The 25,812-nt window shown below is 32.5% G+C and overlaps 2 protein-coding genes across 2 annotated transcripts in view; one reads left to right on the top strand and one right to left on the bottom strand.

Annotated features, from left to right (window-relative positions):
* Positions 1-1,326: 1,326 nt before the first annotated feature.
* The window catches only part of LOC114941284 (uncharacterized), a 61,121-nt gene continuing 36,635 nt past the window's right edge, over positions 1,327-25,812 (bottom strand). The window contains exon 2 of the mRNA XM_029316214.2: positions 1,327-3,368. Coding sequence (XP_029172047.1) covers positions 3,001-3,368 — 368 coding nt within the window. The 3' untranslated portion in view covers positions 1,327-3,000. The remainder of the gene's footprint in view (positions 3,369-25,812) is intronic.
* Positions 4,039-7,540, top strand: LOC114943256 (uncharacterized). The gene is made up of 5 exons (XM_029318849.2): positions 4,039-5,251; positions 5,760-6,049; positions 6,169-6,437; positions 6,586-6,893; positions 6,984-7,540. Exons 1-5 carry the CDS (start codon positions 4,989-4,991, stop codon positions 7,114-7,116), a joined length of 1,263 nt encoding a protein of 420 aa, XP_029174682.1. The 5' UTR covers positions 4,039-4,988; the 3' UTR covers positions 7,117-7,540.

The raw sequence follows: 25,812 nt of genomic DNA, 5'->3' as shown, positions 1-25,812 counted from the left end.
TTACGTGTATTACACGCGTTAAGTATATGCTGATTATATGTCTTGGGTGTAGTTCATGCACCCTCAATACTTCTAATAAGTATCCGGCGGCTTCTGCGACGTATGTAGAGTTTCCGTTGCTAACATTTTTTAGTATAACTCTAAAACACTTTCTTCCGTTCTATTGTCTGTTAAGTACTTATCTTAAAACTTTCTTTCAATTTTCTTTACGTTACTTTTCTTATTTAAAAAAGAAAGTTAGAAAATTAAATTTTGAACGTTGTAATTAAATAATGAAACTTTTCGGATTATTTCTCAATTTAAAATAAATTTAATTTTGACAAACTTTTAATTTTACTCTTAATTCTCTGAAAATTAAAAATTGTCAAAGATCAAAAATAATTACTTGTCAAACTCAGTAGGTTTGGCCTTGCTGAATAAATCTCTATATAGGCAAAAAGAAAAAATAAAGCGTCTGTAGAATTTGTAAATTTGTGAATTTTAAACGTTATAATTAAATAATAAAACTTTGGATTGTTTCTCAATTTAAAATGAATTTAATTTTGACAAACTGTTAATTTTACTCTTAATTCTCTGAAAATTAAAACTTGTCAAAGATCAAAAATAATTACTTGTCAAACTCAGTATTAAAAAAACTTGGCCTTGCGCTGAATAAATCTCTGTATAGGCAAAAAGAAAAAATAAAGCGTTTGTAGAACTTGTATATTTGTGATATTGAGTTTGCAAGTTTCTCAGACTCGAAAGCTCTATAACCTATCGACAGCAAAAGCGTTCGGTTATGACGAGTGTCAGACTCCGCACGAACGGATACAACAGGGAAAAGGGGCGAAATGACTTCATCTTAATAAATTACATCTCTAGGTAAACCTCGCGAATGGCTTCAAAAAGATTCTGAGAAGAGCCGCAGCGTGGTACATGCTATTTTTGGAGAATAATTCCTTTTCATCTCTGTGTACATGCGCGTTTGTAGACTCTTTACCATGCACGCCAACGCGCGTCGAGTCTTTTTCGCCAGCCACGGTATTACGCAAAGCGCAATAAAATGTAAATTTTACTTCATTAGTACGATCCGAAGATAAATAACGCGAGCCTTGTATATGTATTTAATCTTTTTTCTCTTCATTAAAGCTTGCAAATTAGATTTGATCGAGAAAGTCTATTTTTTAATAATTGCGTAAGCTTCTTTCAACTGTGAAAAACAATAATTTTATTTTTTAAATTTTATATACGTCATTTAAAAATATCGTATAAGATAGGAGATTATAGAAGAATTGTAGGAGAAAAGATGGTGTGATTTAAAGAAGAGTAAAGAAGTTGATACGCAGATTATTTCAATAATGTGTTTTTTTTCCATTTATTTAGCTTCGCTATACACTGTACTAAGTCGATTTTTTTTATATACGCGCTCCTAATTTACTCTCACGCATCTCACACTATCACTTTACGAATCTCACCGTATGTAATATACATCTTATATATTCGCTCCTAAAACTCACTAATTAAACTCATAATCAGGTATATTGCAGTGTCCCATCTATATGTTTTACGATCTTTTTTTTTAATCCTAATCATGTATAACGACTCTATCATGTTTATATGTAATATTATCAAGGGAACGATGCATACGTATATACAGTATATGTACACAATGGCGCCACAGGATGCGTGGTTATTTATAATTTACGGAATAATATTCGCTTAATAATTTATTATCGGTTTAAACCGGCCTTTTCCTCGGCCTGCGTTGTCCCCTTTTTCGATTTGATAATAAATACAATATAATACATCGCGCTCCTCCTGCGCTTTATAAAGTTACCGCATACTCTATACGCTTCCCATATTTTGTCTTCAAGCCGTAAATTACGACATAAAATGCTACTTTTTCAGTTCTAAGAGCACAACGAAAATTTCTATTGAAATTTTTACTTTTATCATTTCTTCCGCTACATCGTATTTCAGTTTATAGTTTTGTCACTGCTTTGTACCATTGTAGAGAATATTTGTTTATCGAAAAATTGGATGCAATAACAGCGTAAATAATTTTATAAAAGAAATGGTCTAAAGGTCTTGAATCGTACACACAGAGAGAATTTTCTCGTAGAATTTACCCTGAAAATCATGGTAATCATAAACAATATGGTATTGAAAGAATTTTATAAGAATTTCTCTGATTAATATTTACTACAATATAGTAATATCTGCCACGATAAAATATAAAATATGTTCGAATTTTATGACCTATGTACATAGTAAAATTTACTATGTACATATTCATATTTTTTATTGTCATAAACATTAATCAGAGAAACTCTTATAAAATGTGTTTAACACCATATTATTCAACGATTACCATGATTTTCGGGGTAAATTCTAAGAGAAAATTCTCTCCGTGTAGTATGATGTTACTAAAGCAATGTTAAGTAAATTTGAGAAGGTAGTAGATATTAAACTGACTACACTGGCTGTCTATTAGATTTGTTAAACTATATTTATTGACGTTTCGACCATACGGGCTGTGGTCCTTTTCAAAATTACAATAGAATCATTCTAGAAATTAATGTACATGCAATCAGAATCAACATTTAAATTGAAAACGTGAATAAATATAGTTTAACAAATCTAATAGACAGCCAGTGTAGTCAGTTTAATATCTACTACCTTAGTATTTCATTCCTGGCGAACGAAATTTAATATTTTATTGTAAATTTGAGAAGATGCTCATTACTGTAAGATTATTACTCGCGTTTTTTTTTTCTAAAGGAAGGACTAAATTACGTCAACGGATTGAATCGCACATAAAAAAACTATACAAAATTGATGCATGAAAAAAAGAATTTTCGTATTTGCCTTTCAGAATAGTTACGTCGCAACACGACATTGAATCACTGTTCGATCTTTCCTTTCGATCGAGACACTATTATAATTGTCCGTTGTCAATTGACGTATCGAGTTCCGATTGCACAGAGAAGATCGAAAAAGAGCTATTACACTGTTCGATCTCTACGATTTTTCATCCATGGAATTTGGCAATGGTCGTTTCTTTAGAATTCCCAGATCTTGCACATTCTCTAGGAAAGTCTTGTGATGTTGAGCGACCAAAAGTGGATTCACAGTCTGCACGTCCTTTTTAAGCTCCTCCATGTCCCTCTTGAGCTTCGCTCTTCTGTTTTGAAACCACGTGATCACTTGGGCATTGCTGAGACCCAGCTGAGCGGCAATCTCGTCCCTGTCGGCCGGACTCAAGTACTTCTGATACAGAAATCTCTTCTCCAGCTCGAAAATCTGCTGATTCGTGAACGCGGTCCGACTCTTGCGCTTCTTTTTCGGTTGCTGGCGATTGTTGAACAGGTTCAAGTGATTAGCTTGTTCTGAAACAGAAAACATTAGACACGGTTAGGCATGGTCGTGCATTTCTTTAATATATATACATTATATGCCAAATTTTAAATCTTTTGTGATTTCAATCGGCATGTGATCTTTAATTGTTTTCAACAATTTCGATTTATTTCATAATTGTTAATTTATAAAACGTGGGGAAAATATTATTTATTTTTATTTATTAATAATTATATACACAAACTCAAGAAGCATAATGTTTTAACAAAAGAGAGAAACGATCTTCATTAAAGATAAAGAAAGCGTGTAATATCGGAGTATAATTTTTATCCATGATTTCTCGCGAAAGATTTGAAAGTGATTCTCCTCTTTCGTGACTTACGCTGCATTATCAGCGCATTATATACTCAGATAATGAATGAACGAAGGCGCGCGTATTGCGCAAGACCGCAAACGAAACATCGATTCAGCAGCAATTAAATTCCGCCGATAACGAGACCCGTTCGTCTCGGCGAGCGTGTTTCTCAGAGAGAAATGCGATAATTAGCTACCGATACCATAGGTACAAATGTATTAAGATTTTATCGCTGACGTCGTCTAAGTAATTGCTCGCGGACTTTTACGCGACGGAAAAATTATTCGCCTAAACGCGTTAGGCGTAAAATACGATGCGAGAAATACGGGAAAAAATATTAGAGAATTATCCCAAGTAACACATGAAGCTTTAAAACGTCTGCGATAACGTTGTCGTAGCTTAAACTGCAGCATTTTTGTCTACCACAGCTACTGCGACAACATCATTATGACGTTTTGAGAAAGTTGTAACAGCAAAAGTGGGACAACATTTTTAAGCTTTGAAAATGATGTCACAGCTATATGGTTGCACAGCTATTTTGCTGTAAAGACGTCATCACAGTCATATGGTTGCACAGCTATTTTGCTGTAAAGACATTGTCACAGTCATACGGTTGCACAGCTATTTTGATGTAAAGACGTTGTCATAGCTACATTACAGCAATCGGAGTAAGCAATACAAATAACGGATAATTAATATTCAAGCAATACAAATAATGGATAATTAATATTCAATAAAAGTTAAATTTTAATTTTAACATTCCGTAAAAAGGTTAAAAAAATATTAAAAAATTTTTTTTTGCTTTAACTGGGATTGAACTTCTGACAACCCGAAACCTTTGCTTCAAAAGCTTAGATTAAAAAAAATTAATTAATTATTGCAAATAATTACAATTTATAACTTACATATAAGTATACTAGTAATGCGGACACAAATTCATACAAATACTGTGATAACAGAATTATATACTATCCTTAAGTAATAAGTTTAGATTCGCAATAAGTGAACGCATGGGTCCGCTGACCATCGCTGATACATACTAAATTTAACATAAAATTGAAAGTCATGTTACTCTTTGCTATAACATACAAATTATAGCCAGATTACAGCTAAAATAGCTGTAATCTGGCTGTAATTAACACGCGCGCATAAACTTTGCTATGACATACAAATTACAGCCAGATTACAGCTATTTTAGCTGTAATTTGGCTGTAGTTCGCACGCGCGCATAAACTTTCCATATAGTGATCTACCTTAACCTAAAATTTGACCGTGCTGTCTGTATTAAAAAATAAAAATGTTTATCATTGTTGAAACTATTGAAGATGGTGAAAAAAACTTGTGTGTTGTGCCCGAAAGTTGGGAAAAAAACGAAATTTTATATTGGCCACCAGGACGAAAAGGATTAAACCTTAGGAAAGATGATAGTGTTTTACCCGATTTTAATAATTGGTCGAAACAAAAATGCATTGTAAAAAGAAAAAATTTTGATACGTTTCAAGCTGCTATTAAAGTAGAAAAATTTTTAAGTCGATTTGACGATACCGAGGACGAAGAAAGGTAAGTAAATATATGTTAAAAATTATTTGCAATATGGGTTAATATGTAGATAAAACTGTACCTTCAAATGAAATATTCGTTCAATATACGGGTGAGTGCTTCAAAAAATAACAGCAAATAATTTTTTTGATATATTTAATTCAATTAAAGATTTCAAATAATGCGTCATTGTTTTATGTAATCATCTTTTTCAATGCAATTTTTATAACATTGTGCTAACTGCTTTATTCTGTTTAAAAAAAGTTTTTCATTGTGCCTTTAGTCAGGAATGCATCACTCCTTTGATCTCAACATCATTCTCAAATCTTTCAAAACGTACTTGCAAAAAATTACATTGAAAAAGAAGATGATTATGTAGAACAATGACATATTATATTTGTAATTTTTAATTGAATCCAATATATAAAAAAATTATTTACTGTTACTTCTTAAAGCACTCACATATATTTTTGAAAAAATTTTGAATATCAAATATCTAAAATTTACTTGAAACAATATTTGTTTACAGTTATTTAGCACAGAATTCTTCAAAACAGACACAGTCTTCACAGAAGAGGAATATTGATTTTAATAATTTAATGACAAACAATAATATAATAAATAACAACGTAGACACTGAACTAACTAAAAATGTAGAAATTTATCACAGTGATAATATTCCAATCTCTGTACAAATTCCACAAAATTCACAAGATTCGGAAACTGCATTAGAATTTATAAATGCAACTTTAATTAAGGATAATGGAATTTCTACATTGACCATGAATAATTCTCCGAAATTGTTAGACGTTGTTGAAAGTAAGTGATTAAATATTTATGTATTTATAATTTTAATTTTTATATTATATCTATATATATAAAAATATTATTATCTATTTAATATTATATAACACATTTTTAAATGTTTTCTTTTTCAGTAGGAGAAAAATTAAACACAATAAATTCAAATCTGGAAAATTTGAATAATTATATTCATCGAGAAATATCTGCGCTACATGTCAAATTTGATAAATTAATCGATCTTTTGATTAAAAATCAAAGCAACATCATTGAGAAATCCGAAAATGATGCATTAAAAAACGAAAACCTCGAAAGAGATATACAACAAATAAAACCACTAGCAATAGAATCGGATATTAATAATTTAGAAAAAAAACTGTGCAATGAAGAATTCAAATTGGCATTTGTAAGTTTCTATACTTTCAATATTGTATAAATAAATACTAAATAATATATAAATAAATACTAATATAACTAATATACTGTGTGATATAAATAATATAACTAATATACTGATATAAATAAATATTAATACTCTAATACTAATGTTTTAGATAAAAGTGATGAGTGAAATTGGAGGCACTACTGGTCAGAAGGATGGAAATAAAATAGCATATTTATTGGTGGATCGACTATTTGAAAGACAACTGTTAACTCAGTGTTCATGGACTGGGTCTACAAAAAAGAAAGAAGAAAAAAATAACAAAATTGCTTTTTTCAAGTACAATCAAATAATTGAAGCAATTTATAAAATTTTACACTTAGCCGACTTACGTTATACGATTGATGATAACATTGCTTTTTTGAAACGAATTCTTAAAAACAGTGTTAGCCGAAACAAGCAGCTTCAAAAGCAACAGAAGTAAGTGGGAATTTAAAAATATAATTTGGAAATATAATTTTTAAAAGTACACATACATATTTATTTGTAATTATTTATAATTATTTTTAGTAAACAAAATAAAAATTCTGAAGAAGCTAATGATAATGAATATGATAACAATGTGATGAGAATTCTTGAAGGTGGTAACATTTACGATGAAAATATAGAGGAAGAAACAACCGAAAATAGTGATGGAATTTAATTATTGTCGCTACTGTTTAAGTAAATAATGGTAATATTAATGAAAAATTTTGATTTATTATAAGATGAATCTTTATTTTTATTATACATACATGATGCAATTTTAGTAAGAGATATATTTTATTACTATAAATTACAAAATGTTTAAGTTTTTTGGTTTATTTAAAGCAATTTAAAAAAGTTACTTAATGTTTATTTACATAATTATAATAATTTTTAATTATAAAAAGTTTGAAATATTATTGTTATATAATAATGATAATATAAAATAAGATATTATTATATAAAGATATTATAATATAAAATAAGATACTTATGTGTGTGATCTGTTTGGCGTTTAACTATGTGTTTAATTTGCTACATAAATCCAAAGTATGTATTAGCGGGAAAAATACAGTATCTTTGTGATATTCTATTGCCACTAATTTACATTTAATGTCTTTTATATCATACCATTTGGGTACATGTTCCTTGCGGTTTGAACAAAATATATTTAAATAAGATGATGCAATCGGCGTTTCAAAAAAATTACTTACTTCTTTCAAACACGAACCAAATATATAAATTTTATTTTCAAAACTCGTCACGTTTTTCAAACCAATAATTTTATTTTTTCTTGTCAAGAACCATTTGTTTCTATCTTCATTTGTTAGTGTTATTCCGTCCATTAATTCGACTTTGTAAAAAAAATGCTTATATTTATTTTGATCACAATTATTGCCAGAATTTTTATTCTTTAAGATAGGAAATTTTTTATTATTATAATTTGGAGTTTGTATTAAATTCATTTCAAAAATTCGTCGAGCTATTTGCGGTAATGGCTTGTTTCCTGTCCGGAGCAATTTTTTAATTTTTTGTAAACAATTTTCAAATGGATATGCATTGAAGGTAGACAAATCGCCGAAATCCTTTACTTCATCAACTAAATGGCAAAGATTATGTACGTTGCTACTAATAGAATTTATACCGTAAATTTTAATGTAATGTTCTATAAAAATTTTAAATAACTGATCTGCTACATGCAAATAGTTTGAATATGACTTGCTAGAACAAATTACAACACCACAAAAAAATAACATAAAATGTTGATATATTTCTTCGGATAGATAATCTTTCAATATAACAGGACCTAGGTATAAACCAAAGGTTCGATACTCTGTCCCTTTCCAAAATTTTAAACAATCAAGTCCTCTAACAGCTCGATGAATTTCACTTGGCATTCTACACCGAAGGAGAAAATTAGATACCGATTTAGTTACATTTGCAGACCATTTAGTTTTCAAGCCCAAAGTTCCATATACGTAGCCAGTTAATAAACGTTTTATTATACCTAGATCTAATAAATGCAATGAATCGGATACCGGAATACTTTTTATCATGTCAATTGGAAGTTTTTCCAAAGGTGTATTCATTTTATGATGATCTGAATCGGTTCTGTTGCGAAAAGATGCATCAGTTCTTCTAGGCATGTCTATGCGTGGAAAACTTATTCGATGATCTTTATGATAATATTCACCCGTAGTCGTACATTTCAGACACGAATTATAGCCATTAAAATTAACAGTACCTGTAAAAAAGATTATAATAAAATTAAATATAATTATTTAGAAAAAGTATGCACACTATAAATATTGTAAAATATTCAGTACACTTAATTATTCTAATAATATTTCTATTTATTCTATTTTATTGTCTCTAATAATAAATTTTCTCTGTAACTTATTACCTTTAATAAAAGATCTGGCAGGAGTATCACATATGAAGCATCGAATATGTATACTAATTTTATATCCGTTGATGATAATGCCATTATTTAAAATAATTAATAATTCGTCGACAAAAGGAGTTAAAAACTCATCAGGAGTTGGAGGTTTACTTTCTCCGCAATAAATTCCAATAATCATAGGTTCAATATTCGAATCATGTATTGAAAACAATATTGGCCAAAACTGCATCTTTGAATTATTGTGAATTGGTAATCCATCGATATTAAAATTGAGTGCAATATCCATCGAGTTTTTTACATTAGTTAAACACTTTTTAAGACAAGTCTGTAGTCCATTGTGCCAATATTGTCCGTTTCCCATCCTTATAGTATTCATTGACCTTGGTGTTTCCAATAGTGTCTTTGGATCTCGAGGCATATGTGGTATTTTTAACTCAATTAAAATATTCAGTAATGCCTTTAGTGCATTATGGCATATATTAAATGTCAGTGCCCATTCCTTTACTGCCTCTCGTATATCAATACACTCGTCCTTTAGATCTTCACGTAGATTGTCATTATCTGATGATTCAGTATTACAATAGCTCCAACAATCAAAATTTACATTTTCGTTTTGATTTTTATTATGCGATATATTATGCGGTAAATCTTCAAACAAAACAGATGCTTCTGTTAATCTTTCAACATTTTGTACTAAATTTGATATTGAAGCGATAGATTTCTCATCCGGTGTTTTATCTCTTCCAAAATTTGATTTTACACTATCAGTTTTCTTTATGTGCTGTTCAATTTTTCTGTAAAACGTACTACTTTTTTTGAATTTTTGAAATTTTTGTAAATCGTTTAATAGTGTTTTTTTCATCTTAAAGACTTTTATTCACACTCTATATAATCTCAAAAACAAAATGGTTCAAACTAGTTTTCAACTTTTTTAATGTCATGATATAATTTTCATTAATATTAATACAGCTAAAATCGCTGTGGCTGCATTTTGGATTTTCGGATCGTTGTCACAGCGACTTTACAGCTATAAATACAGCTAAAATTGCTGTGGCTGCATTTTGGATTTTCAGATCGCTGTCACAACGACTTTACAGCTATAAATACAGCTAAAATCGCTGTGGCTGCATTTTGGATTTTCGGATCGTTGTCACAGCGACTTTACAGCTATAAATACAGCTAAAATCGCTGTGGCTGCATTTTGGATTTTCGGATCGTTGTCACAGCGACTTTACAGCTATAAATACAGCTAAAATTGCTGTGGCTGCATTTTGGATTTTCAGATCGCTGTCACAACGACTTTACAGCTATAAATACAGCTAAAATCGCTGTGGCTGCATTTTGGATTTTCGGATCGTTGTCACAGCGACTTTACAGCTATAAATATAGCTAAAATTGCTGTGGCTGCATTTTGGATTTTCAGATCGCTGTCACAACGACTTTACAGCTATAAATACAGCTCAAATTGCTGTGGCTGTATTTTGGATTTTCGGATCGTTGTCACAGCGACTTTACAGCTATAAATATAGCTAAAATTGCTGTGGCTGTATTTTGACTCTTTTATTAACTATCGCAGCGCTTTTACAGTTAAAAATCCAGCAAAATAGCATTTGCAGCCAAATAGATGTAATTAAGGCTGGCAGAACGTTTTACTAGCTACATTTTTGCTGTTGCAGCGAATATAGCCAGACTGTGTTACTTGGGAAATGAACGTTCTGCATGCTTCACCATTTTCGCCACTTAATTAACGAACTATGTTCATGGTTAATTAAACGCGTGGGACTAAGATATAGATGCAATAAGAAGGATATTTATTTTCCACATTGCGTGAATTTACAAAGACGTCGGTAAATGTAGAATACGTATTCGCAGTGATAATAAGGACAAGATAATTGCCAATTAATTCCACGAGATTGCCAATAAGCGGCAAACGCATGTCGGTCAGAGATTAAAGAACACGCAGCTGCGCAGTAAATAACGGTGTTTTGGGGGCAGTTGTTTCTCTATTAAACAGAATGAACGATTGATACATTTTCAATTTTTCTTTTACACATTAATGATTCAATATGACGAAGTAAGACTCAAAAGTATATTTGAGATTCGTTTTCCCTACGTATTTTAATATTAGTCGATTCCAATTTTCTTCTCAAACTTCATCATATACTTTTGAAACATTATTTACGCAAATGTACAGAGTACATAATACCAAAATTTCGTAATCCCGTAACGATCGAGAGAGCGGAACATGCAAAACGAATCCAAGTTTTCTCATTGTCAAACGACCGAGTTGGAATTGTGGTTAGAGAATCATTTCTAAGGGTCTCTACAAATTAAATGTATTTTTGAGACGTGGAAGGGTTCTCTCCATAAAAGTATTACGCATTCGTTACGGTGCTCAGACGGAATTCCGAGAGCCATAACTATCGTAGTTATATGCCTGTGATCTAGCTAAGATTGTAATTCAAAATGTTTTCCATTCTTATTTAGTATTAGATTTCAAAGTAATTTGTGGTTACAAAATAGATCGTATGTTAACATAAATAATTTCACTTCGCAATATTACTATGAAATACAACGTTTACTTCTCTAAATACAATATGTAAAACATTTAATTATTGATTATATTTTTGATATCTTTTGATATTGGACTGTCCAAAAATTCACGAATTTAATTAAATACCTAATCAAGATTTATCTTTTAAAGATAATCAAAATATCAGCAATTAAGTATTTTTCAATATTTTACTAATTTTTGCTTTATCTATAAATAGATACTCTTGTAAGGAGTGAGAATGGATTGCTATTTTAAAAGTTCTGACTTCCACCGTCTCTTATCGAACTCGTTACGAGCGCATGTTATCGCGGTAATTTTTTTAAATCGGCCTGTTATTAGAAATTAATTGCTAGTTTGGAGTAGCCAGTTAAAGTAATCATCTGCGTCGTCGTAGCTTATCGGACGTACAATATTATGGTGAACACATTGTAGTTTATATAATTTTTCAAATACGTGCTACAATACTAATTCACTAAGTTTTAAAACGCGGAATGTTCTTATATTAATTGTTCAATATTAAACATTTTAAATTTTGCAAAATTGAATAAAAATTACACATCGGTTTCAATTAATTTCAATCTGGTATAAATTCTCAAGATGTTTTCCGAGAGAAAGACTGAATATGATTAATTAATCTATATATTAATAATGGTGTATTGTATTTTAAATTGAATTATCGAATTGGAAAGTTTTCCAATTAGGTGATTAAACCTTTGAAAATCCATCCCGGCGATATAAAGTTTGACGAGAAAATTGCCGTATCGATTCTATCGGCTAATGCATTAATCGCTTCCTCTCGCGAAGCAGCTTAAAATAATCACCGCCGTCATATCTCATTATATGGATGACGCCGCGTAATACCGGTTTCCGTTTTACAATTTTCGTAATGCTCGCGCTGACCCTTGAACGAGGAAAATATTGTCAATTAACGTCATTAGCCAATAACCGGGGCGCATTTTTTATCTTGCATAATGTTTACCGGAGAGTATACGCGAGACGGTCGTTTTCGCAATGGCGTTAGCCATTAGGAAATAATCGAATCGAATGACGAAAAAGCGAGGCGGGCGCGATGAGTCGTGGACAAAGTAGCCGAGGAGTCGCTCCAGGATCAAAGACCGCCGCCATCGGTCACACCTGCGCAACCTGACCGTACAGTCCGTTTGAAAAATTCTCACTGACGGACACGAGCAATGTCACGTTTGTATATATGTATATATAATAGGATGACCCGAGACATCACGTTTCTGGCAGGACAGTTTATCTTATTTCAAAGTCGAGATCCGCATTCTTACATCTTAATCGTTTTAATCACACTATAGGTACCTATATTTGGAAATTTAAAAACTTGACGAATATATGTTTTTTTAATGTCAAATCTCCATGTTGAAAATATGCAGAGCAATGCTATATACGTGTTTCCTCTTAATATTCACGCATGTTTTACTTAATAAAAGTTGACATTTATGTTTGAAGTCGGATATTAGTAAAAATATAAATATCTCAAATAATATATGCTAAGAAAATTATGAACCTTAATTATAAATATATGATTTATAATTTATTACTCTCTATCGAGCACGATCTCAAACTATTTTGCTTGCGAAAACATTCAATTTAATTGACGGAGGTACATAATAATTATTTCGGAGAAATAAAAATACAGCTAGCTCTATACGAGAAATAGATTGGCTAGAATGTAATTGAGTGTCTAACCGATATTCTATTTGTCGATCAAGCAATTCAAATTGTTTATAACTGAAGTCAATATTAAGTAGATAGAAATATTAATAATCAACCGTATATGAGAGGAGATTAATTTCCAATTCATGAGGACTTGAGGAAAATAAATAATTAAAGACTCGAAGACCACCGAGCACTTTGTAATAAAGGCGAGGCTTTCATGAAAGACATTGATTCGATCATATATATACGTGCACTGTAACTCAAGTTTTCACTTATATAAAAAATAAAAGAGAGGAAATAAAAAAAAAACAATAATATTAATTATTTAAAATTACATAAAATACAAATATTATTTTTATATAACAATTATTCAGATTATAATATTTAATCTTTCAGATATTTATTAATTTCTATACATAAATATTGTAATTTTGTTTTTCATAATGGATTAATTAAATAAATGATATACTTGCATATAGATATTATTCATCAAAATTCATTCAATTCTCGCATTTATTATCCTCCTCAATTTTGATAACAATTATTTTTGCGTTTAATTTTTAAAATTTAGGCCAAGATCTAACAATGCGAATAAAATCGGAGACAAAGCGAACGATTTTTGCACGACAAGGACATGGAGACACGACGTTGAAACGGTAAACGGATGGACGGAAGAAGCGGTACGCGTCGAGATATTAGTTTCTGCGGTCGGCTCTCCGCAGAGATTTAATTCGTTTGATGTTCACGAATTCGCCGCTTCGACTATCTTTTCGCAACTCGCATCTCCGCGGTCTCTCTTCCTCTCTCTCCCTTTCCCTTCAGCTTTCCCCAATAATCTTAACAGTTATCGTCAATATACTTTCTTTTCCAAGTTTTCGCACACTTTCGAGGCAAAAATTTCAAAAACACATATATTTTTTATTTATGTATTCTTTGAAACATTTTGACGTTTCGTTAAAAATATTCATAAAAGAAAATGCATGTTTCTTCGCATTTTATTTTCTATTGAAAAATTAGTTGGCAATTTTTTTTTTCAAAATTATACGTGATTTTAAAACAATTAAAGTTTTAAAGTGATATATTTATGTATTGGAAAATTGTATAAAAATAAATTTCTGATAAAGAGCAGCCGGACGCGACCACCTGCCGTGCGTAAACCTGACCATATCCGTGTACGACATCTACTACTAGGGTCACAGATGGCGGCGAAATTTACTTGATTAATATGCTGACTTGGCCGAAAACTTGCTTTAATTACGCGAGCCGATATACTTTCGTATCTTTGCCCTATCTTCTTTTGCGCTTAATTTAACAAACTGCTCTCATAATTAATCGCAATAATTAATAACAGATTGACCTTCTCCTTATTAAAGTGATGCAATCTGCAAAGACTGTACCAACTTTCAAAAGTAGGCTACAAAGCTATTTTATAAAAATATTCCACTGTTTATTAATTTTTATACAATCTTTCTCTTATTTATTTTAAATAATTCAATGAAATAATAGGTTTGCAAAATTTTATAAAATGTATCTAGATCTTTCATATCTAGAATAGTTGGCAAAAATATCTAAAAAAAATTCTTTATTTGAAATTTGGAATTATCTTAATCAAATCAAGGAAATTTGTTCTAATTGTTCTTAAATTACTAAGTGACAAAAATACAATAACTTAACACGAAGATAATTACGGACATGTTATAGAAGTACACGAAATTTAATTTATTATGACACGATGACAGAAAACGAGAAAGACAAGAGGGAAAACTGCTTCAGAAGCAAACTGACAAAACGCAAAACGACATGATATGTTTCACAAAGACTAACAAAACCGCTGCGCAGCCATCTTGGTTACGCTCGAGCAGGATTCACTCGAGTAGAATAGTGACGGAGTTAAGAGGCGCGACGATCTTGAAACAATCTAACTGGCATTTCGTCGACTAGATTATTCGACAACAGTTTCTTGTTAGCTTAACTTTACGATCAAAGCAAGCGATCTATGAAGAAAATCGTTCTTGACGAGTTCCAATGCACTTTTGTCACATTCGTTTCGTTGTACACTTTTAAGATCCATTACACATGTTTGTGACATATCGCTGCCGTATCCGTTCAGTTTCGCGATTTTGTATCAGCATCGGTGATAATAAATAACAGTCCTTTGTTTTTGGATGAATTGGATCGTTCAGTCTCACAATCGGTACAGTGACTTTGGGTTTTATTGCCAACAATATTTTTGCTTTCACGGCCGCGTTTACGGCACTTCACAAATTGCTTGTGGATTATTTTATACAGGGCAAATCACTTTGTTTGGGTCGTGGATTTGGATGTAAATAAAATATGCTTATTGCATAATTTTATGATAAAATTTTACGGTTAATATATCTTGTTTGTATCCATATATCCACGACTTAACTTTTAAAAAAATGATTTGCTTGGCATGAAAAGACTCCTGTAAGTTTGTGCTTACATTTATATAGATATTTTTTGGCTTATAAACACGATGAACAATTAATTGATAAATCATGCATGTGTCACGAATATGTATATAAATAGACCTTTATCATATCGTTTCATTTGCATTTAATATCCACAATATTTAAATTAATTAGTAATTTAAGATCAAGGATATCTATTTAGATCCTGTTAGCTTTTATGATTAATTATAGAATCTCTCTTCAATTTATTAGAATAATATTATACGATTGTTCCCCCAAAAAACAATATGTTACGAGTAGAATAAAACAATGTCATTCCGCGACTTTGAAGCAGAAAATAAAAATGTGATATACACAGGGCATTAATCTTATTTCCAAGTTATATCGAATGTTAATTATTCCCCATTGAAGATTTATTGTTCCATGCAATTCCTGCAGAGATCATTATGTAAATGATGGACTCTTTTTACTCGGCCCGTTACAAGATCGGTAAATATCCATAAGCGGTGCTTAAAGGGTTAATTGCAAATTGCAGCAGTGCTACTAGATAAGAAGTCGATCTAAACGATCTAGCGCGGATGTAAATCGTTCGATAGCTCGAAGCAAAACGTTTCGGCTCTCAGCACCTCGTGTCTTCGCGGCAATCTAACGCTATCGCGGTGAAAGAAAAGATCGAAATAAGGTTAACGACCGTCTGCGCGATGCATCATTCGAATCCTACGTAAGTGTATATTAGTTGCGTAAAACAGGTTTCTCGTAACGCTCTTCTTGCTATTGTGGATAACCAGTCTCTCTTTCTCTGTCTCTCTCTCTTTTTCTCTTGAGATATTTGATGTCTTTATCGATGTGCGCAACAACGAATAAAAAAAATCAAGTCGTTACACTGTCCTCGGCGTGCTTTTAACGGTACTCCTACACTACGCATTTTTTTACAAGCATCATTACACGCCAGCGGCAACCTTTTGTGCCGTCATTCTGCGATGAGATACAATTTTATTTTTTTTTTACTAGGGAATTTCATTTCTTGAAACGTTTTTATACCTCCGATGTTTCACGCATCTTTATGTATCAGGAACATTCAATGAATGAATTGTATTTTTTTGTTGTGGTTTAAATTATTGTTTAAAGAATCTTTTTATAGTTAAATTAGGGATGAAACGAGTGATTAAATGATCACACATACTTTAAGATTTTTTTTGTTTTTGTATCTATATAAGAATTAAAATTAAGAATTAAATTTTTGATGAAACGGTTCTCGAAAGACAATCTTTTTCTTTATGCATATAAAAATTATATATTCAACTTTGGAGTTGGATGAAAATGACAGTCGACCGATGCATCTCGCTGCAGGAAAAAATTTGTAAATTTAATACGTTGCAAATACAATTTTATAAAAGACCAGCATAAAGATTATATTTTTATTTTATCATTCAATAGCATGAATAAATCAATACCGGTTAAGTAATTTTTAAGCATTGCTCAAATTTTAGTACCATGACGAAATAGTTTGAGTGACGATATCTTTTTCACGTATTAAAAGTAACGAATAAAGTCGTAATATAATTAAAAATATTAATAAAGGTAAAAGAATTATTTAGTACATTTTGTGCATATTATTATGATAAAACATAATTTAAAAGTATCTGATATGTATCTGAGATACTTTTAAAGTATCCTGAGTATCTATATACATTTTAATTTTTGTATCTGTACACAGAGAGAATTTCCTTTTAGAATTTACCCTGAAAATCATGATAATAATGGGACATTTACTATTGAAAAAATTTTATAAGAGCTTCTTTAATTAATATTTAGCACAATAAAAAATATTAATATCTACCAGAACAAAATATAAAATATGTTCGATTAATTTTACTATATACATATATTAATATTTTTTGTGGTAAATATTAATCAGAGAAACTTTGAACTTAAAATTCTTCCAATAGCACACCGTCCTACTATTATCATGATTTTCAGGGTAAATTCTAAAAGAAAATTCTCTGTGTGTATCTGTATCTAGATATATTTTTTTACACACAAAAAAAGGAATCCTTGATTCAAGTATATTTTTATTCTTGAACGCTATTTGATTGATTTAAGCATAGAATGCTCTTTGTAATCACAAATTTTTTATTTGCCTTAATAATAAATAAGTTTGTGTGAAGTATATTTTATCCTTAAGATATATTCTTGTTTTAAAAATCGCATATGGTAAAAACAAACTTAGTCACATTTGAACTAAGAATTATTATATATACTTGAAAGTACCGCTTATATCCGATGCACACTTGTCACTTGTCCTTGCAATATTTATAAGTAAATTTCAGCTTCAACCAAGAATATTTTGCACTTTGTTTTAAGGATAAATTATCCTTTATCCAAAATTATTTATATTTGGCGCTATTATAAGGATAAAATATACTTGATCAAGGCATCTTTGCATTCTTTCATAAGGATACTGTTTTTTCTGTGCACGTATCTGCATCTGTATCTCGATACATTTGAAATGCATCTACCCATCACTGAGTAGGAAATACCAGCCGCGACAACTGCTTTGAACTTAAAATTCTTCCAATAGCACACTGTCCTACTATTATCATGATTTTCAGGGTAAATTCTAAAAGAAAATTCTCCGTGTGTATCTGTATCTAGATATATTTTTTTACACGTATCTGCATCTGTATCTCGATACATTTGAAATGCATCTATCCATCACTGAGTAGGAAATACCAGCCGCGACAACTGCTTTGAACTTAAAATTCTTCCAATAGCACACTGTCCTACTATTATCATGATTTTCAGGGTAAATTCTAAAAGAAAATTCTCCGTGTGTATCTGTATTTAGATATATTTTTTACACGTATCTGCATCTGTATCTCGATACATTTGAAATGCATCTACTCATCACTGAGTACGGAAATACCAGCCGCGACAACTGCTTTGAACTTAAAATTCTTCCAATAGCACACTGTCCTACTATTATCATGATTTTCAGGGTAAATTCTAAAAGAAAATTCTCCGTGTGTATCTGTATTTAGATATATTTTTTTACACGTATCTGCATCTGTATCTCGATACATTTGAAATGCATCTACTCATCACTGAGTACGAAATACCAGCCGCGACAACTGCTTTGAACTTAAAATTCTTCCAATAGCACACTGTCCTACTATTATCATGATTTTCAGGGTAAATTCTAAAAGAAAATTCTCCGTGTGTTTCTGTATCTAGATATATTTTTTTACACGTATCTGCATCTGTATCTCGATACATTTGAAATCTGCATCTACCCATCACTGAGTACGAAATACCAGCCGCGACAACTGCTCCCGTATATCGAATCGCGAATGTATAAACGAAACGTCGAGACAAACAGACATTGCTCGTGCCACACGTCTCGCGGTATTTCGCTAATAAGTCGTCCGCCCGCTACAAGATAGCATTTCGAAGAATATACGAAGAGACACGCAAAAAGAGGCGGGACTGCGACACCGTGGAGCAATTTGGAAGTGTCTTCCGTCGGTCGGCGGTCATTTGTCTCCCGACAGCATCTCCGGGAGTCTCTTCTCCCTTGCTACCACCCTTCTCTTTCTCTTTCTATCTCTCTTTTCTCTCTCGCTCTTCGACTTACTACCCCGGCTCTTAACCCGAGGGGCTTTGCCCACATGTCAACGATATATTTTCTGCCGGCCCACAAATCGTTTAGCGGGTAATTTTGAAATTGGAACACTTATTTAGTCGTTTAGACCCAAGGGCATAACCGCAGCCCCAGAGTTCGAGATTTATCGCTTGATTTTTCGCCGGTTTGTAAGCGCCGACCTGCCACTCTCGCTTTCCTGCTCTTTCTTTCCCGACTTTACGTTCCTATGTGCCAAAGTGCAGGCGACAAAATTACGACGCCGTTCATCTTGCGCTTTCTTATTATTGCACCATTCGACAGAGAGATGAGGACCGTTAATCTGAGATCGATGAGTCGTCCGTTTGTAAGAGCGTAACGATCGATTAAAAAAAAAAGCTCCGCGAATGCTGGTCCGATTAAAAACAGATCTGCGACTGATGTTCCGAATGGCAGTTTAAATTTTACAAATTAAATATATATATATTTTTTTTTTATTAATATTTATGTTACCAAAAAATAGGCTTAATCATGACGTTACTTTTTAATTTGTATCGATAAACTCTTACGAATATATCTTGAACTTGGAAAACAGATTCTATCTTACATATATATTTATTTCATTCTTTAAAGTATCCAGAAAAATAAAGACATTATAAAAATTAAGATTAAATCTCCTTATAAGTCCGACAACCATTTAAATCTTTAGATAATTTTTTAAATATTCTTTATTTTCGATTAGGTATAAATATAATAGTTCGATCAAACAAGATATACATAAAAAGCACAGATATATTCGCTCTCTTCTTGGGAAAAAGGACCGTATCCATTTCCAAGTTAACCGCTTCCGGAGTATATCGAAACAGCCTCGGTCGATTAGCTATCGAAGTATAACGGATGTTGTTTAACGAATCGTTGTTTAACGAAGAAACTAAGCACGAGAGGCTCGTTTCCGCATAGAGCGTAAAATACGATAACTCGACCGCTACATAAGGATCCCCTCGGGAATACGACGTGTCAGCTCACGCTACGACTAGCCTCATAAAGATGCGTACGGAGGATGAGTGAGAGAAGGACAGAGAACGAGAAAGACAGGGCGTATAGGGCGTGGAGCGAAAAAAATGCTTAGTGGCTTCTAATTGCAGAAGTGACGACGCCGTAACTAATGACCGGGAGACGACATCCTTTGTCAGTAGTCGCGACGAGACGTTCGTCCTTCCACGAGGTGCGGACGTTTAAATACTTGGAAGAAAAGTCATTTTCTCGGATCGGCGACAAATTTCTCTTCAAGTTCGCCTCGCGGTTTCCAGAACTCGAAACGCGAATGTAGCCGATTTTATTTCGATACAAGGAATGCATTACGCGAGTTTTATTATTTCAGAGAATTATTTTAACACTCAAGAGCGGATATATGCAACGGATCGTGAATATATTTTTTATTTTTTTTATTTATGAAATCTAAATTAAAAATATTTTGATACAGAACAAAAAACCTTTTCAGCTTATTTTTAATAGAGCAATCTTGAGTAAAAAGTCTGAAAAGTAATTTATTTAGCTGAACAATTTAATTCGTTTTATCGTTTCCTATTATGTCGAAATTCTCATTTTATATGCGACACAAGTAGCAAACATTTATTTCGATACAAGGAATGCATTACGCGAGTTTTATTATTTCAGAGTCATTTTAATACTCAAGAGCGGATATATGCAACAGATCGTGTATATATATATATGTATTTTTTATTTTTTTTTATTTATAAATTCTAAATTAAAAATATTTTGATACAGAACAAAAAAGCTTATTTTTAATAGAGCAATCTTGAGTAAACAGTCTGAAAAATAATTTATTTAGCTGAACAATTTAATTCGTTTTATCGTTTCCTATATTATGTCAAAATTCTCATTTTATATGCGACACAAGTAGCAAACAATATATTAGAATTATTTGGTTTACATTATCTGTACACTTAAACTATATGAAATAGTAGGTACTACTTTAGATACCGTACGTACAAACTGTTTATATACATCAGGCGTATTGCTTAGCATTAGTTTAAATTGAAAATACCAACATGACTAAAGTTTAATGCAATAAAGTTTAGCGCGAAGCAGCGATCCTTCGAATTTCGAGAACACGTAACACGCGACGTAATGTCGCTTTGAGATGTCTCTTTTGCATCTCTCGAAATAACAGCGGCTTCAAGGATCGTTTGACCGCGGCTCTCTGATCCTATTAGCTCAGACTTCTTTCTCAGATTTTCATCTTTCTCGCTACTCGCATCTCTCCATCTCATTCGTACCCCTTTAGCGTCTCTCGCGTCTATTTCCGGCGCCTGTGGTCCTTCACTAGCTTCTAGCGGCTTTGAAACCGTCGAAAAACAAGCGGTCGATTCACGTGCCGCTGATTAGCGTAATTACGAGAGAAATTCTTTAGCCCAACCAGATTGTCGCGCTACTCCTTTTTTTCTCCCCCGAGACTTAAGAGACTTCGAGGTCTTCTGTAATTAGTCCTATTGCCATTACAGATAATGTGGAGTACGGTTTTCCTCTCCCTTTTTGAATTTGGTCTCGTATAAAGATTGTGTTAATATGAAGACGTGTAATGAACAGATGTGATGTTTGCTTTATATTTTAAAGAAAAGAATTTAATATGAATTAAATATGATTTAATAAAAATTTAAAAGAATTATTTTAATATTTTTATTTATTATAGAATTGTCTTTGTTTCTTTTTTTAAATTAAATATACAGTTGCATTGCGGATCAATATGCTTGAAAAATTTTCCGGGGCGCAAATTTATGTAGGAGATCGCGTGTTTCGGATACATTCTTTTAGGCGAGTCAGAATTCGGTTAGGGAATGTTGTACAAAATACAGGCAAAGTTATGTTCCGGTGAGTCAAGTATAAGTAGCAGACACGTCCTGTACTTTCGTAATAAATGATAAGCGCTGCTTTGATCTGGCACGCGTTGAAACGATATATAAAATGTATCTAATACATCTGAAAATATTTTAAGAAGAGAAAAAGAAATTAAATAATAGGAAACTTATTATAAAATTGTAAATAAGGAAAATAATTTATTGGGTTGGATGAACAAATTGATGGGGGTAAATATAATACGATCATAGAACATTTTCTCTTAGAATATATACCCTTAAAATCATGGTAATCATGGACAATATGGTATTGGAAGAATTTTATAAGAATTTCTCTGATTAATATTTCTCACAATAAAAAATATTAATATGTACATAGTAAAATTCATCGAACATATTTTATATTTTATTGTGATAAATATTAATCGGAGAAATTTTTATCAAATTCTTCCAATACCGTATTACCATGATTTTCAGGGTGAATTCTAAGAGAAAATTCTCTCTGCGTATCGCCACACGTAAATCAATATAAACGTCCATTCTATTACTCTCTCGTATCGCGAATGTGATCTGGGGAACGTAATAAAATTAAAATGTTTCTGATGTGTTAACGTACATACTTGAAATACACCTTATACGCGGCAAAGGGTCGCCTTGGTAAATCCACATCAGGGGTAAATAAGTCAGCTCGGGCTCGTAAGTCCGAGCGAGGAAGACGAAGGAGAACCAACTGTTCGCGTCTTCATCAACGACACCAAGGTGGGGGACCACCCATCAGGAGCAATATCGTTTCATCAGCCGCTAATATCACCGCTTCGAGTGGTTCAACACCTTATAACGCCAGGTGGGACGTTAGTGGCGCCGCAGGAAGTCCTAATGAAGACAAATCTCACCCAAAATGGCGGCCGAACTTATTTCCTGCTCCGCCTCCTTCTGTCTCCGTCTATTCCTCTCCGTCTCGCTGCCTTTCCACATCGCGCGGTTCCCTTTCTACCTTGCGAATCAATTTGGAAGCGGCATTTTTACATTTTCCCTCGCGCGCGAGCGAGCGATTGAGATAAGAAGGGTCTACGAATTGAAACGACCGTTTTAATCGATCGGAGAATCTTAATCGCACTCGCGAACCATGAGCGCAAATGTGAGGTGCAGACATTTATTTCTGTGAAGATCATTCTGAGAAACATTTTATTTATTTCTTCATTCTCTATTAATTCTTCTAAACACTTTATCTTTTTTATTTTATGTAAGATATTGAGAATTAATGTCAGTCTCAACGCGCGTTGATTATTAAAGATTATTAAAGATTTTATCGTATTCTTCGCATTACTAAAAATTTAATTTTGAATAATTTAACGCGAATGTCAAAAGTGAATGATAATGTATATATAGTTATGAAGAATCTACAGTTTTCAAAATTAGTTTGCAGACGAAATATGAATTGAAAATCGATGAAAGAGCTGCTGGATTTGATTTGGGCAACAGAAAATGCATTTTTGTCTCGTAGTCATTAGTCGATGCCGGTAGGAAGTTACATAGCGAGAAACTTTTCGCAATTATATTACCGAGTGCATTTGCATATGTAAGCAAGATTATACACGCTTCGGAAACGATAGCTGCTGGGGGGATCGACGTTATAAAGCTCCCTGGTTTATCGATCGCACGTCCATCGTGTTACAGCCAGTACGGAAATAAACGACTCAGGTGAAAAATCATAGGTACCTTCGATCCGAATGGACTATTACGGATCACCGACTCTATCACAGTTTTACGTCACGTATGCATTTGCATCGTAAAGGCCGCGACGCGGAGACGAGATACTTCGCGTTACGAAATCATGTAAAATCAGCGCAAATTCTTACAAGATATTTTTCATATAAATTTCCCTTTTAAACGACGAAGCTCGTTTGACAGGTCTCGGTGAAACGAAACTCGCTTCAAACGTTTCAAATATCTCTAACTCTCGCTTATGAAATATAAATTACAGGAACGGAAAATATATGTGCGTTTGTGTGTGGCCAAACATTCTCGGATATCTAGTCTCCTTGCTGGGGGGACCACACGTGCACACCCGGAAATAGGTTCAATTTTCTGGAGTGTAATATTGCGACAGGACATGTAGGCTCGTAAGCGTCGAATATCATGCTAACGGGATGGTGTTTCTTCGAAAATAATTTGTCTCAATTTTTTTCGAATGACATACGTCAGGATATTCATCCGGTAATTCGTCTCAGATCGAATCACATTGTTAACAGATATCAATTTCTATCAATACATTTCATATAGTATTTAATATTAAGTTTGCGTGTATGTTTTCTTACTCATCTATAAATTAATTTTTAATGATTATATTTTAGCGATTAACGAACATATAAAATTTCTAAATATATGCTATAATTGTAGCTTATCCTTCAATATTATTTATTTTAATAATATTCATCAGGATATTTCAGTCTATCTTAATTTAGAAAGAAATTAGCGATAAAATGATTATTGAAAAAAACCAAATTCATGTTTCCATTTAAAAGATGTCTATACTGTTGTCAATAGAGTAGATGCTATCTCGAAGACAAAACTTGACTGACTGGTTAGGTTGACAATGTACGAATAAGGCGAGAAGATGACGGCATTAGAGGCGGAAATTCTTTATGGAAAAGCTGTACGGCCATTTTTGTCATAGCGGTGAACAGGGCAGATAAGCAGAAGCGTCTCCTAGTGGTGAACGAGGCTTCTGCTTCGAATCATGGACAGATACTCGCATGGGCGGCACGTTTGAGGACTTATCTCGAGTTCTGGTCTCGTGTTGCTTCTCTTATAGGTTCGCCGATGCCGTTAGCTCGCTCGCCACGGGCGACCTCCATTCACGCGTCCAATTTAGACGTCAATGATGCAAATAAAGCATCGCGAGCTCGATCGGACGATCTAGCCGGTGATGCGGTGCGCACGCAATCATTAACGATCTCTATCGGAGTCTCATCTCGATTTTTTCCGACGCTAACGAGATCTGATGGACCACTTGCATTTAAATTGAAACGATCTCGCGGACTTTTAATTGCAAAAACGCGACGCGAATATATAGATTTCAAAACCGTGAAATTCTGAAACGTCATTTTGTTCTGTTCATCGAGGGCTGAGAGCGCAAATATGTATACATCGGGTATGTAAAGTTTGCTCCCTATTTTTTAAATTTTCGAAAAATTATTATTAGAGTTCTGGTTGTCTCCTTAATAGAGTTCTCTATCTTTACAAATAGTTCCGCCGTTTAAAGCATCGAAAGCAGCACTCAAAGTTACGGGGAACTAACTTCACACTTTTTTTCAACTTTGGGGTTGTATAATTTTTTTTCTATTTATTTTAGCGCATTAAACAATACGGGTAATCGATAGAACTCTTCGGGGGGGCTATCAGAACTCTCAATAAAATGGCCGATTTAAAAGAAAATTGTGGATTCGAAAATTTATTTTTATTGTTCAATGCGCTAAAATAAATAGAAAAAAAATTATACAACCCCAACGTTGAAAAAAAAGTTTAGGCTTCAAAGTTGGAAAAAAATGTGAAGTTAGTCCCCCGTAATAATTTTTTTCAAAATTTAAAAAATTGGAAGCTAACTTCACATACTCGTATACATCAAGAGAAAAATATTTTTATGAATATAAAAAAAAAAGTCGTGATTATTTCTCAAACTTGTTAAATTAATTTGTATTTTGTTAATATAATTGTTACGACATAAATAAATTGTTAATTATATTTTCATGCGACGGAATCTGTCACAGATAAATACAATTGTTGCTCTTTTATTTATAGAAACAA

The sequence above is a fragment of the Nylanderia fulva genome, unplaced genomic scaffold, assembly GCF_048542155.1.
Source record: "Nylanderia fulva isolate GAGA-0341 unplaced genomic scaffold, ASM4854215v1 Scaffold8, whole genome shotgun sequence".
NCBI classification, from domain to species: Eukaryota; Metazoa; Arthropoda; class Insecta; order Hymenoptera; family Formicidae; genus Nylanderia; species Nylanderia fulva.
The sequence above is the reverse complement of the archived record's forward strand: the minus strand, read 5'-3'. Positions and strand labels throughout refer to the sequence as shown.

Coding starts and splice junctions, on each gene's coding strand:
- LOC114943256 (XM_029318849.2), top strand. CDS start 4,989: ATGTTTATCATTGTTGAAACTATTGAAGATGGTGAAAAAAACTTGTGT. Junction 6,050..6,168: donor ATTGTTAGACGTTGTTGAAA/GTAAGTGATTAA, acceptor TTTCTTTTTCAG/TAGGAGAAAAATTAAACACA. Junction 6,894..6,983: donor CAGCTTCAAAAGCAACAGAA/GTAAGTGGGAAT, acceptor AATTATTTTTAG/TAAACAAAATAAAAATTCTG.